Raw genomic sequence first — 11,535 nt, 5'->3', positions numbered from 1 at the left:
AAGGAAAGGAAAGGAAAGGAAAGGAAAGGAAAGGAAAGGAAAGGAAAGGAAAGGAAAGGAAAAAAAGAAAGGAAAAGAAAATGGTGGTTGCCATGGACGGGGTGGGGGGGGTTGGGGGGAGGGGGAACGTTTAGCGGGTTCCTGTTGGGGAAGATGGAAATGTTCTGGAGACAGACAGTAGTGGTGAGGGCTGCAGTGAATGTACTTAATGCCACTGAACCAGACACCTGAAATGGTTAAAATGGTAAACTGAATGTTATGGATATTTTATAACTTTTAAAAAATAGATGGCGACTTCACAGGCTGGCCCACTGGCAAGGGCTCTGTAAGATTTACAAACACAAAGGCAAACGAAAACTCATCCTAGAGTCGTCGCACATTCGCCGTGGGCACAGGACCACCCGCCTCTATTCCACCCAGAGGCCTCGGAACTGGGGGAGGGAGAGCACCGCGGGAGGGACAGGTGCAAAACAGAAGCTCATTGCAGGCAGAAAGGACAACACAAAAGAGAACAGGACTGGAAGGAGATGCTCAGAGAAGCGGAGTGAGCAAAGGGACAGGGACGGTGTGGCACACAAATGCTGGGGGAGAGCTGATGGCAGCTTTGTTGACCAAGAGCAGGTGCCCACGGTGACCAGTCCCAGGTGAGGCCGATGAAGGGACATAATGGCAAACAGCTCATCCTTCCTGTGTGTCTCAGCACCGTACAGGGACTAAGGGGCTCAATCCACGCGGCCACCATGAAGAGGGGTCGCCCAATCATCCCACAAGGATGTCACCAATGAGGACACTGGGATCCCAAGCTCAGAGTTTGGACAGGAACAGGATTCGACCCCAAGCGGTGCAGTCCCAGAGCAGGGCCACACAGATCCCGGTGCCAGACAGCAGGACCTGTAACACCGGCGACACCGTGGCCAACTTCCCAGGCTTCCAGTTGAGCATTTAGAACACTGTGTGACCAGGGTGATGTGACTCGGCTCAAAGCCCCGCTGGGCCAGACCTCGGCGCAGTCTTATCTCAAAGTCCACGAAGGTGGAGGACGTAGAAGTTGGTTTCTTTCCATCACCACCCCTGGTTTTTTTTTTTTAAGTAAATTTCACACTTAACATAGAACCCTATTCGGGGCTTGAACTCACGACCCTGAGATCAAGACATGAGCTGAGGTCAAGAGGCAGATGCTCAATGGACTGAGCCACCCAGGAGCCCCTGGAAGTTGGTTTTTAACTCACGATCAGGGCTGAGACATGGGGTGTCGATATGTCCCCAGTGACTATAACTGTCATCTCTCACCTCGAGTTTAGACCACGGTGCGTGAAGACAAAAAGCCACAGCAAGTTCCTCTAAACTGCACAGACTGTATCTGAATCCCTGTTCTCAGCTGCTTACATTCTGCCTCCTTTAGTGCCGACTCTCAATAAATGCTCCTTGAACTGAGTAGATACTATGCATCAGAGTTTAACAAGTCCTTTGAGGAAAGGGGTCAACTCCCAAACACCTTTAGATCTCAAGACGCGTCATAAATGGCGATGAAGTACATCGTGTAAGCATGGGGAAGGCAAACGCCTTGCGAAGCTAGAATTCGCTCCCGGAACGGCCGGAGAGGACTTTCCAGCCACGTGTGTCTGGGAAGCCGCCCGAAGCTTTTGCCATCGTCTCTTTTACGCGCCTGCGCACTGTGCGGGGGACCCTCCAGGTCCCCGCTGGATGAGAAGGCTGGCGGGAGCCGAAACAGGGACTCCCGGACACCACGGGAGAACACAGAGAAGGGACACGGAGCCCAGACTTGGAGGCTCGGGTGGGCCTCGGTTTGTGACTCAACTGCACAGAAAAAACAGGAAGTGGAAGGTGTGTGTTAGAGCATCGTGAACACACCGCGGCCGGGACCCGCATGGTGACCTGGGAGCACTTTGCTCTGCAGGCGTGAAAGACGCTCGCCAGCCACGGAGGAACGGATCTTCGACAGACAGACCAGTGAGGAGGAGGCGACAACAGTGAGCAATGACAATCTGAGACGTCAGGCCTGGCGCTCGGAAAGGCAGGCGTGAATCAGCAGGCCCCACGAGGTGACCCAGAGTCTAGAGTCAGGAAAATAAAGACCCCAGGTCAGGTCCTGGGAAATTCTGCCATTTGCGAGCTGGTGAGAAGTGTGCCCCAAAGGGCCTGGAAAGGGAGGGGGATGTCCCCTCTAACCACACAAACATCAAGACAAGATGTGGGGCACCTGGGTGCCTCAGTCGGTTGGGGGTTCAGGCTTTTGGTTTCAGCTCAGGTCTTGATCTCACGATTCTTGGGTTTGAGCCCTGCGCTGGGCTCTGCACTGACAGTGCTTGGGCTTCCCTTCCCCACCCCACCCCCGCCTCTCCCCAGTTCACACTCACTCACTTGCTGTCTTTCAACATAAGTAAATCAACTTTAAAAAAAAGTTTTGGGGCACCTGGGTGTCTCAGTCGGTCAGGCATCCAATTTCGTCTCGGGTCATGACCTCACAGCCCATGAGTTCAAGTCCTGCATCGGGCTCTGTGCTGACAGCTAGCTCAGAGCCTGGAGCCTGCTTCGGATTCTGTGTCTCCCTCTATCTCTGCTCCTCCCCCACTCGTGCTCTGTTTCTCTGTCTCTCAAAAATGAATACATGTTAAAAAATTTTAAACAAAAGTTTACTTGTTGTGCAGGCCCAAATCATGGCGATGGTCCGGACTGAGCCAACAGCCCAGATCCGGGACTTGGTTAGTCCCCTAGGATCCGGGACTTGGACTCTGCGGTTACTGCTTCCTCCCTCTTGCCCTTCAGGTGGGCGGGCGTCTCCCCTCCAGGAGGTCTGAGAAAACATTTCCTTTATAGTTTTCCCTTAAACTCTGGTTGATCTTCAACTAGCCCTGGATACTAACCCTTTCATCCTAAATCTCTGGCTTCCATCCCACCCTGAACTCTTCATTTCATAGACACTGTCCCATAGGGGGCACCTGGGTGGCTCAGCCGGTTAAGCGTCAGACTCTTGATTTCAGCTCAGGTCACCATCTCATGGTTTGTGAGTTCGAGCCCTGAGTGGGCCTCTGAGCTGACAGTGTGGAGCCTGCCTGGGATTCTCTCTCCCTCTTTCTGTCCCCACCCCAAAAACTGTCCTATAAGCATGCAAATAATCTCCAGCAGCCCTCTATTCAAAGAAAGCCCTCCCTGTACATAAACTAACTTAAAAAAAAAAAAAAAAGCAAGGCTTGAGGATTCTTTTGTAGCAAGTGCATCCTCCACATGCTTTTCAAAAAGCTGGAGGGCGAGGAAGATTCGGATTTCAAGGCTCTGGGAAGGGACAGAGTTCTGTGCCGGGAAGGCGGGGTCCTCTGCGGGCACTCCGTGCACCCTGTCACTGGGTGGAGGGTATCCTTCCCACAGCCATTCTTTCAGGCCCCCCTCCTTCTCTCACCTGCATTCGGGATGGAGATTGAAACTGCCCCGGCTCGGCTGCCGGCTTCCTCGGGCTTAGTCTGGTCCTTGCATCCCGGCGCTGAAGGCTGTGGTGTGTTCTAACAAGGACAAGGATGATCACAGGTCACTCTTCGGCTCATCCAACCAATTAACGTTTCTCAGTGGGTGCCTGAAAATCCCAGAGGCCCCAGCTTTACCCCCCACCACGTCCAGCCCGGCCTCCTCCTCCCTCACTTGGATGCTCTCCTTGTCGGAAAGATAACGGAATCTCAAGAAGGGAGTTGGCAAAAACTGAAAGCATCCTTCTGTGACAGTCCAGTGAATCTCACAGAAAGGGGACAATGCTATCTCAAGTTCATCAGTTCGGCACACGCAGTCCCTGTCCACAAGGATTTTGCAGGGGCAGAAGGAGAGAGATAAGGCACCGTGTAACTCTGCAAATGAGCTTCTGTCGTGCGAAGATGTAGAAAGGACAGTTGAGTTACCATCCAGAGCAATTTCTCTCTGTCCGGCACGGAGTTGGATGCCATGGCCCAGGAGGCCCAACTGGTGGACTAAAAGTCCACTGGAGGAGCTTCTGGAAACTTCCAGTGGGAGATCTCCAATGCTGGGTAGCCACCATCTTGGCGGGGGGAGAGGGGTCCCATCAAGAAGGAAAGCCCATCTGGCCACCGGATTCCATCTGACAGCAACGTGGAAACTAGTTCATGGAGAACACGATCGCTACCAGCAACTTCAACGGAGTATCCTGTCCATGAGTGTGCACAAGCCGGACATCACTTGAGAAATTACTTTCCCCCAGGAGAAAGTAACTTGGAGCTTGATGAGTGGAATGAGTCTTCAAGTTCAAATTGGTGAATTTTCTTATTCACGTTTCCTTCTCACAGATGGTTTATCTCCTCTGCCCCACGCTTTCAGAGGGATGTTGGGGGCACTTAAAATTTTCCTCACCGTGAGTAATAAGATTTCCCACTAGACTTTCCTAAGGGCTAGAACCATGGATTATGTGTCTTTGTGTCCCTGTTTGTAGAGCTTTAGCACAGTGTCCCAGATGCTCTGGAAATGTTTGTGGCTTAAAGAGAGGGGAAGGAAGAGAGAGAGGAAGGAAGGGAAGGAGGGAGGGAGGGAGAAAGGAAGGGAGGAAGAAAGAAGGAAGGAAGAAATAACGTTTCTGATGAATGAGAGCAACCAATGGCATGACAAGCTCCAAGACACCTAAACACTACACATAGATTAACCCCATCACACTGATTCTTCTCAGTCCACACATTTTTCAAAAATCCTAATAGATGAATCAGGTGTGAATTATTTTAGAGAAACAGTCTTGCCTTTTCCATATAGGGTTTGGTTGAGTAACTGAGCATGGAGTGATTCTTTCTTCTATTTTAATTTGTTCAGTTTTCAATTATAAAATGAGACTCAGAAGAAGTCCAAATAACCACAGAAGAAAGGAATGTTTTCTTCTTTCAGAAAGGCCTGAATAGTAATGGCAAACACATCAGCACTGATCCCGTGCCAGCCACTATTTGAACTTGTGTGTTAACCCCTGTGGCAGTGGTGGAGACAGTCGCTGCTCTTACTTTGTTCTACACAAGAGAAAACGGGCTCAGAGAGTCTGAGGAACTTGCCCAAGATCACACAGTTAGGAAGCGGCAGAGGTGGGATCTCAAGGCAAGCTCCCTCGCTCATGAACCCACGCTCTAAACCATAAAACCATCCACTCATGTCCAGCAGCACAGATTAGAAAACATGAAAGGCGGAAATGTTCAAGCCAAGGTTACTAGAATATCCAAAATAAGGAGTTATCCTAAAAAAAGTATGGTTCTTAGCTAAACATATAGATCACCTAGCGGTGTCCTGCTGGGTGCCTTGTGGCCAAAACTTGTACAGAAGAGTCAGGGGCGCCTGGGGAGCTCAGTCAGTTAAGCAGCTGACTTCAGCTCAGGTCATGATCTCACAGTTCATGAGTTCGAGCCCCGTGTCCGGCTCTGTGCTGACAGCTCAGAGCCTGGAGCCTGCTTCGAATTCTGTCTCCCTCTTGCTCTGTCCTTTCTGCACTCATGCTTCCTCTCTCTCTGTCTCTCTCTTTCTCTCTGCCTCTCAAAAATGATTAAATATTAAGAAAAAGAAACAACAGAGTAATATTACTAAAACCAGCAAAATAAAGATTATCTCGACTAGATAAAAGAGTAGAAAAGGAATTCTGTTCCAATTCACTTTAGAAAATAAAACAATCAAATTTTCAAGCAAACAGCCTTCTGATACAAATACAAAATTAATCTGAAACCATCAAAAACAAGTCACAACCCTTAAAATCCTACAAAAACCAGAGGAGGAAGCCATTATTCAATCCAGGCACATTGGAGGCCGATGTCAACTCAGTCACCAGAGATTAATACTAAGTCACTAAATGATTCTTTTTTTTAATGTTTATTTTTGAGAGAGACAGACAGACAGACAGGGCATGAGCTGGGGAGGGGCAGAGAGAGAGACACACACACAGAAACCGAAGCAGGCTCCAGGCTCTGAGCTGTCAGCATAGAGCCCAACTTAGGGCTTGAACCCATGAACTATGAGATCATGACCTGAGCCGAAATCAGACGCTTAGCTGACTGAGCCACCCAGGCTCCCTGGAACCACTAAATGATTCTAAACTCGATGTTGTTAGTAACAAAGAACCAAGCCTAGAGAAAACTTACAGGGGGAAGAATCTTTTACAGCCGCCATTTATATATTTTCCTGAATTCAGAGTTTGATAAAAATACAGCTAAGAACACATGGAGTCCAGGTGGGAGTAATGGAGGGAAATAGACATGAAATTTAAACAATGTAAAGTCCCAAATGTCCTTACAGCTTTTCTTCCTTTTAAAATGCACTTCTCTGTGGAAAACATCGTCCTAGGTGATGTGTGAGCCTGGACAGGATTAAGGTGGGGTCTATTCCATGCCTATACCCTAAGATAGCCCTGATGAAAGCCCCAAAGTCAAGCAAAGGACAAAACCAACTTCAGCTGACGCGTTCTGAACTGATCAAAGGAGGAACCCAGAGGCTGGGGAGCAGAGAACGCACTGCTGTCGAGATTGGACAATCTGACTTGTCATTCGGGGACACAGCCGCTGTGTGGCAGGAGGGGACCGGGAAGGCAGAGGTCATTCCCCTGCACCCTCCAAGACCCCAGATTCTTGTGTTTTACATGTAAAAGTCATGGTGGACAGGGGTGCCTGGATGGCTCAGTCGGTTAAGCGTCTGACTTTTTATTTTGGCTCATTGTGATCTCCCAGTTCATGGGATTGAGCCCCGCCTCAGGCTCTGTGCTGACAACATGGAGCCTGCTTGGGACTCTCTCCCTCCCTCTCTACTCCTCCCCCACTCACACGTGCTCACTCTTGCTCTCGCTCTCTCTCAAAATAAATAAATAAATATTTTTTAAAATTTCTAAATAAATTTTTTCATGTTTATTTTTGAGACAGAGACAGAGAGAACATTAGCAGAGGAGGGGCAGAGAGAGAGAGGGAGACACAGAATCTGAAGCAGGTCCAGGCTCAGCTGTCAGCACAGAGCCCAAAGCGAGGCTTGAACTCACAGACCATGAGATCATGACCTGAGCCAAAGTCGGACACTTAACCGACTGAGCCACCCAGGCGCCCCTAAAACTTTTTTTTAATTTTTTAGTGCTTTATTTATTTTTGATACAGAGAGAGACAGAGCTTGAGAGGGGGAGGGGCAGAGAGAGAAGGAGACACAGAACCAGAAGCAGGCTCCAGGCTCTGAGCTAGCTGTCAGCACAGAGCCTGACGCAGGGCTCGAACCCACAAACATGAGATCTGACCTGAGCTGAAGTCAAAGACTTAACCAACTGAGCCACCCAGGCACCCCTAAAACTTTTTTAAAAGTAAAAATAAATAAAGGTCATAGTGGGATATGTGAGAAAAACTGATCCGTAACTGTTCCTGATTATTACTCACTCCATGTAAAATAGTTACTAAGTAACGGAATACACAGCAATTAAATTATATTATTACTATACATGCGGTTATATTACTAAAGTGAATCACTCACAATTTCCTGGCCACGAGGATTGAACTGAACATTTTTATTCTAACAGTGAGACAATGGTTTTTGGACAACAGATCGGGAAAAAAGGAAAGAGATCTCTAAAAACCAATAAGGGTATTGTGGTGGCTGAGTGGCTCAGTTGGTGAAGCGTCCAGTTCTTGGTTTCGGCTCAGGTCATGATCGCATAGTTTGTGAGTTCAAGCCCCACGTCAGGGTCTGTGCTGGCAGCTTGGAGCCTGCTTGAGATTCTGTCTCCCTCTCTCTCTGCCCTTTCCTGCTTGCTCTCTACCTCTCTCTCTCAAATAAATTAAATTAAAAACCAATAAGGGTATGGAATGGGAATGTATGTGGATACAGCCTTCTGGGAGGGCAATTTTGAGTAGCTATTAAAATGCTAGGGGCGCCTGGGTGGCTCAGCTGAGTGTCTGCTTCCCAATTCTGGCTCAGGTCATGATCTCACAGTTCATGGACTCAAGTCCTGCATCGGGCTCCGCGATTAGTATAGAGCCTGCTTAGGATTTTCTCTCTCCCTCTGCCCCTCTCCCCTGCTCATAAACTCTTGTGTGCCTGAGCACTCTCTCTCTCTCAAAAAAAAATTTTTTTAAGTTAAATTTTTGTTGGGAGATCGGCAAAATAAAGAAAAAAATTAAATCTTTGGAAATGTTCATCCTAAAAACGTCTTCCTGCCCACTTGCATGTTCATCGGGGTTGAAAGTATTTTACTGGCTGCGATTACTTCAAAAGGGATGTCCATTCAGCAAATATTTACTGAGCACCTACTGTGAGCCGGACACTGTTTTAGACTCTGGGGAAATATTAAAAATGGCTGCCCTGAGGGAGTTTGTGTTCCGGTGGCGTTTGTGGCGGATCTGCTTTGTGGGAGGGACGTGACTCTGGGAGGGAGTGGCAGGGACATGGGCTCCTGTCGTCTCTTCCAGGCCACGGAGAGAGGCAGAGGCGAGAAAGGTTTCAGGCCCTCGGACAGACCCACAGCGCCCAGCTGGGCCCCCACTGAACGCCCCCCACGCCCTCCAGCCAGCGGCCCAAGGTGGGGTGTCTGGTGGGCCGCTGCGGGGCCCCTCCCCGGGCCTCGTGGAGGGACTGAGACCCAGGTGGGGAGACAGGAAAGGCTGCGGCCCAGCTCCCGTCTGGATCAGGAGTTTGTAGCTCCTCCGGGCTACCAGTGAGGGGCGCTATTCTGCATGGGGCCCCTTAGGACGGCGGCCAGCGAGACGGATGGACAGAGAGTGAGTGGAAGGAAGCCAGAGTGACGAGAAAAGAAGCTCTGAAGGGTTGACAGGGCTCCACCGTGGCCCAAAGTGGAGAGGACATGTCCCCTCGTGCACCCTCTGGAACCAGAGAGCGGCCGGCAGCCCTTATGGGGCCAGGAAGCCCCGTGAGAGCCTGCTGTCTTTGCCTTCCTCTGCCCCTCGGTCCCCTCACCAGGCCACCTGGCTTCCAGCTCTGCCCCTGTCTACGCTGAGCAGCACAGGGAACGGCGTAGCTGAGGTGACTCGAGAGACAGGCCTCAGATTTAGAAAGTGGAACTAAGTTCACTCTAGGGATCACTTTGCAATGTATACAAATATCAAGGCATCGTATGGCTCACCTAAAACGAATACAAGGTCATACGTCAATTATATCTCAGTAAAACTAGAAAGAGAAAACGTGGAACTGAGGTTGTGGTTTATTCAAGAGATGATTATTGTAGGATTTAAGGTGAGGAGGTTAAGGGAATCCTGTACCCCAGACCAACTTGCATTTCAGAGGGACGGCAAGAATGCCCAAGGTAAACACAAAGGAATGACTCACGAATAGTGAAATTGCAAACATCCTGGATGAGCCAGTGAGGGGAGATTTCAGGCCAGGGTGGGTCTTTCCTGAGGCCTTCAAATCATACCTTCTAGGCGCTGGGCTGTCCCGCCTGAACCCCAACCCAGCAAGCTTCTGTCAGTCAGTTCACACGGGGCCTGGAAGGCTGAGATAATCTGATTGGCCGGGAGATTCCTGTTTGCTGTGGAAGACTGGCTTTGTTAACGATCAAAGTCAGGCTTCAACCTGCTCCTCCCCGACCTACGTGCAATCCCTCATAGAGCCCGACCCAGGGCGTGGTGAGCAGCTTCGCAGAGCTCTGATGATTTGTAAAATCCAAGTGGGTTTCAAACTGCTCCGTAGGGGATACTGAAACCCAGGCTGGCTAAAGAACCCCTTCCCTCTCATTTCTTTTCCACTTTACAGTTTTTTTTTTAATGTTTCTTTATTTTTGAGAGAGGGCGTGGCTTGCAAGTTGGCGAGAGTAGAGAGACAGGGAAACACAGAATCCCAAGCAGGCTCCAGGCTTCGAGCTGTCACCACAGAGCCCGACGCGGGGCTCGAACCCACCAACTATGAGATCATGACCTGAGCTGAAGTCGGATGCTTCACAGACTGAGCCACCCAGGAGCCCTTTTTTTCCATTTTAACAACTGGGGGGGTTCCTGACCCACCGATTCACGTATCATCTCTCCCTCCGCTGGGGAGTCCCTCCCACCAGGGCCCTGCTGCCTGTGGGTAAGGGGCCGGCACCCGGTCAGCTGCCAAAGGACAAGCCCATGTCAGGCTGGCATCTCTTCCTTGACAGATGGGCATCGCTCAAACACGCCGCACTGCACGAAAACACACAACTGCAGACCCGCTTCCCCAGGAGCTTTCTGATCTCAGTGCCTCAACATCCACTTTCTTTTTTTTTTTTTTAACATTTTTTTATTTATTTTTGATACAGAGAGAGACAGAGCATGAGAGGGGGAGGGGCAGAGAGAGAAGGAGACACAGAACCAGAAGCAGGCTCCAGGTTCTGAGCTAGCTGTCAGCACAGAGCCTGATGAGGGGCTCGAACCCACGAACGTGAGATCTGACCTGAGCCGAAGCCGGAGGCTTAACCGACTGAGCCACCCAGACGCCCTCAACATCCACTTTCTAGAAGGACTTTGCCCAAACCTGGGGAAGGTAAACACATTTACCACGCCCCGGCCCTGCTGTCCTTGAAGGCGGCCCTGGAAGGCTTGCGTGTGAGCCCGGGGTGCAGGGGCACCTCGAACGGTCTCGTGCGCTCACATGCCTGGCCGCCACGGCCAAGCGCTTCCCAGCAAAGTACACAAGGGCTTTGTTCATTCTGCAAAGGTCGGCACTGGCCACGGGGCCGCTGCCACTGTGTCTGTCCGGCCCACAGAGGAGCACGGAGGGGTGGGGGTGACACGGCTTGTCACAACAAGGAGAAGGGCACCCCCAGCTTGCTTCAGGTGGGAAACACAACTCTCCAAATCCTGGCTGGGCTTTCCGGGCAAAAATCTCACTGGGAAGGAAGGGAGGGCAGGGCAAGAAGGAGGGGGAGTGTGTGCAGAAGAAGGTGCTTTCTTTGTATCTCTCCTAGTAAAACAGAGCCTGCAACCAGAATCTCATCAGAAAGACTTTTTTTTTAATTAATAAAAACAGGGGCACCTGGGTGGCTCTGTGGGTTAAGCTTCCGACCTTGGCTCAGGTCGTGATCTCACAGTTGGTGGCTTTGAGCCCCACATCGGGCTCTGTGCTGATGGCTCAGTGCCTGGAGCCTGCTTCGGATTCTGTGTCTCTATGTCTCTCCGCCTCTCCCCTGCTCTGTTCCCTCTCTCTCAAAAATAAAATAAATATTATAAAAATAAATTAATTAAATTAAAAAAAATAGTCATTTGGGAACAGAAGAATCAAAAGTCACAATTCCCAGACTCAGGCAATGAGTGATATTTCTGATGCCAGCCACCAGTTTTGGAGCAAAGTGATCAGATTTCAGGAGCCCCCCCTCATCCTTTCAATTCTTAGTCATCAGCTCTCCGCTGCAGTTCTGGTGGGGGCCATCTGGAACCTCTCCCTCTCCCCTTAGCCCCCCATCCCTCCTCTCCCACCAAACCCCTGCAGGCCTCATCCCCATTCGGCACCCCCCTCTGCCCTCTGTGGCCACCATCTGACCTCCTGGGGCTCCAGGCTTTTCCTTTAGCTCCTTTTCCGCCCTAACAAGGCAGACCCACACACTGGCAAGGCCTAGAT

At 50.3% G+C, this 11,535-nt stretch overlaps 1 protein-coding gene across 2 annotated transcripts in view; it reads right to left on the bottom strand.

Annotated features, from left to right (window-relative positions):
• Window positions 1–11,535, bottom strand: part of AHNAK (AHNAK nucleoprotein) — a 102,389-nt gene that overhangs the window by 41,481 nt on the left and 49,373 nt on the right. The window contains exon 5 of one of the 2 annotated variants that reach the window (XM_029956550.1): window positions 3,419–3,518. The exons of the other annotated variant lie outside the window; for it this stretch is intronic. Coding sequence (XP_029812410.1) covers window positions 3,419–3,518 — 100 coding nt within the window. The remainder of the gene's footprint in view (window positions 1–3,418; window positions 3,519–11,535) is intronic. 2 annotated transcript variants of the gene reach the window in all.

The sequence above is a fragment of the Suricata suricatta genome, chromosome 11, assembly GCF_006229205.1.
Source record: "Suricata suricatta isolate VVHF042 chromosome 11, meerkat_22Aug2017_6uvM2_HiC, whole genome shotgun sequence".
NCBI classification, from domain to species: Eukaryota; Metazoa; Chordata; class Mammalia; order Carnivora; family Herpestidae; genus Suricata; species Suricata suricatta.
Note: the sequence above shows the minus strand (reverse complement) of the source record. Positions and strands in the feature narration are given on the sequence as shown.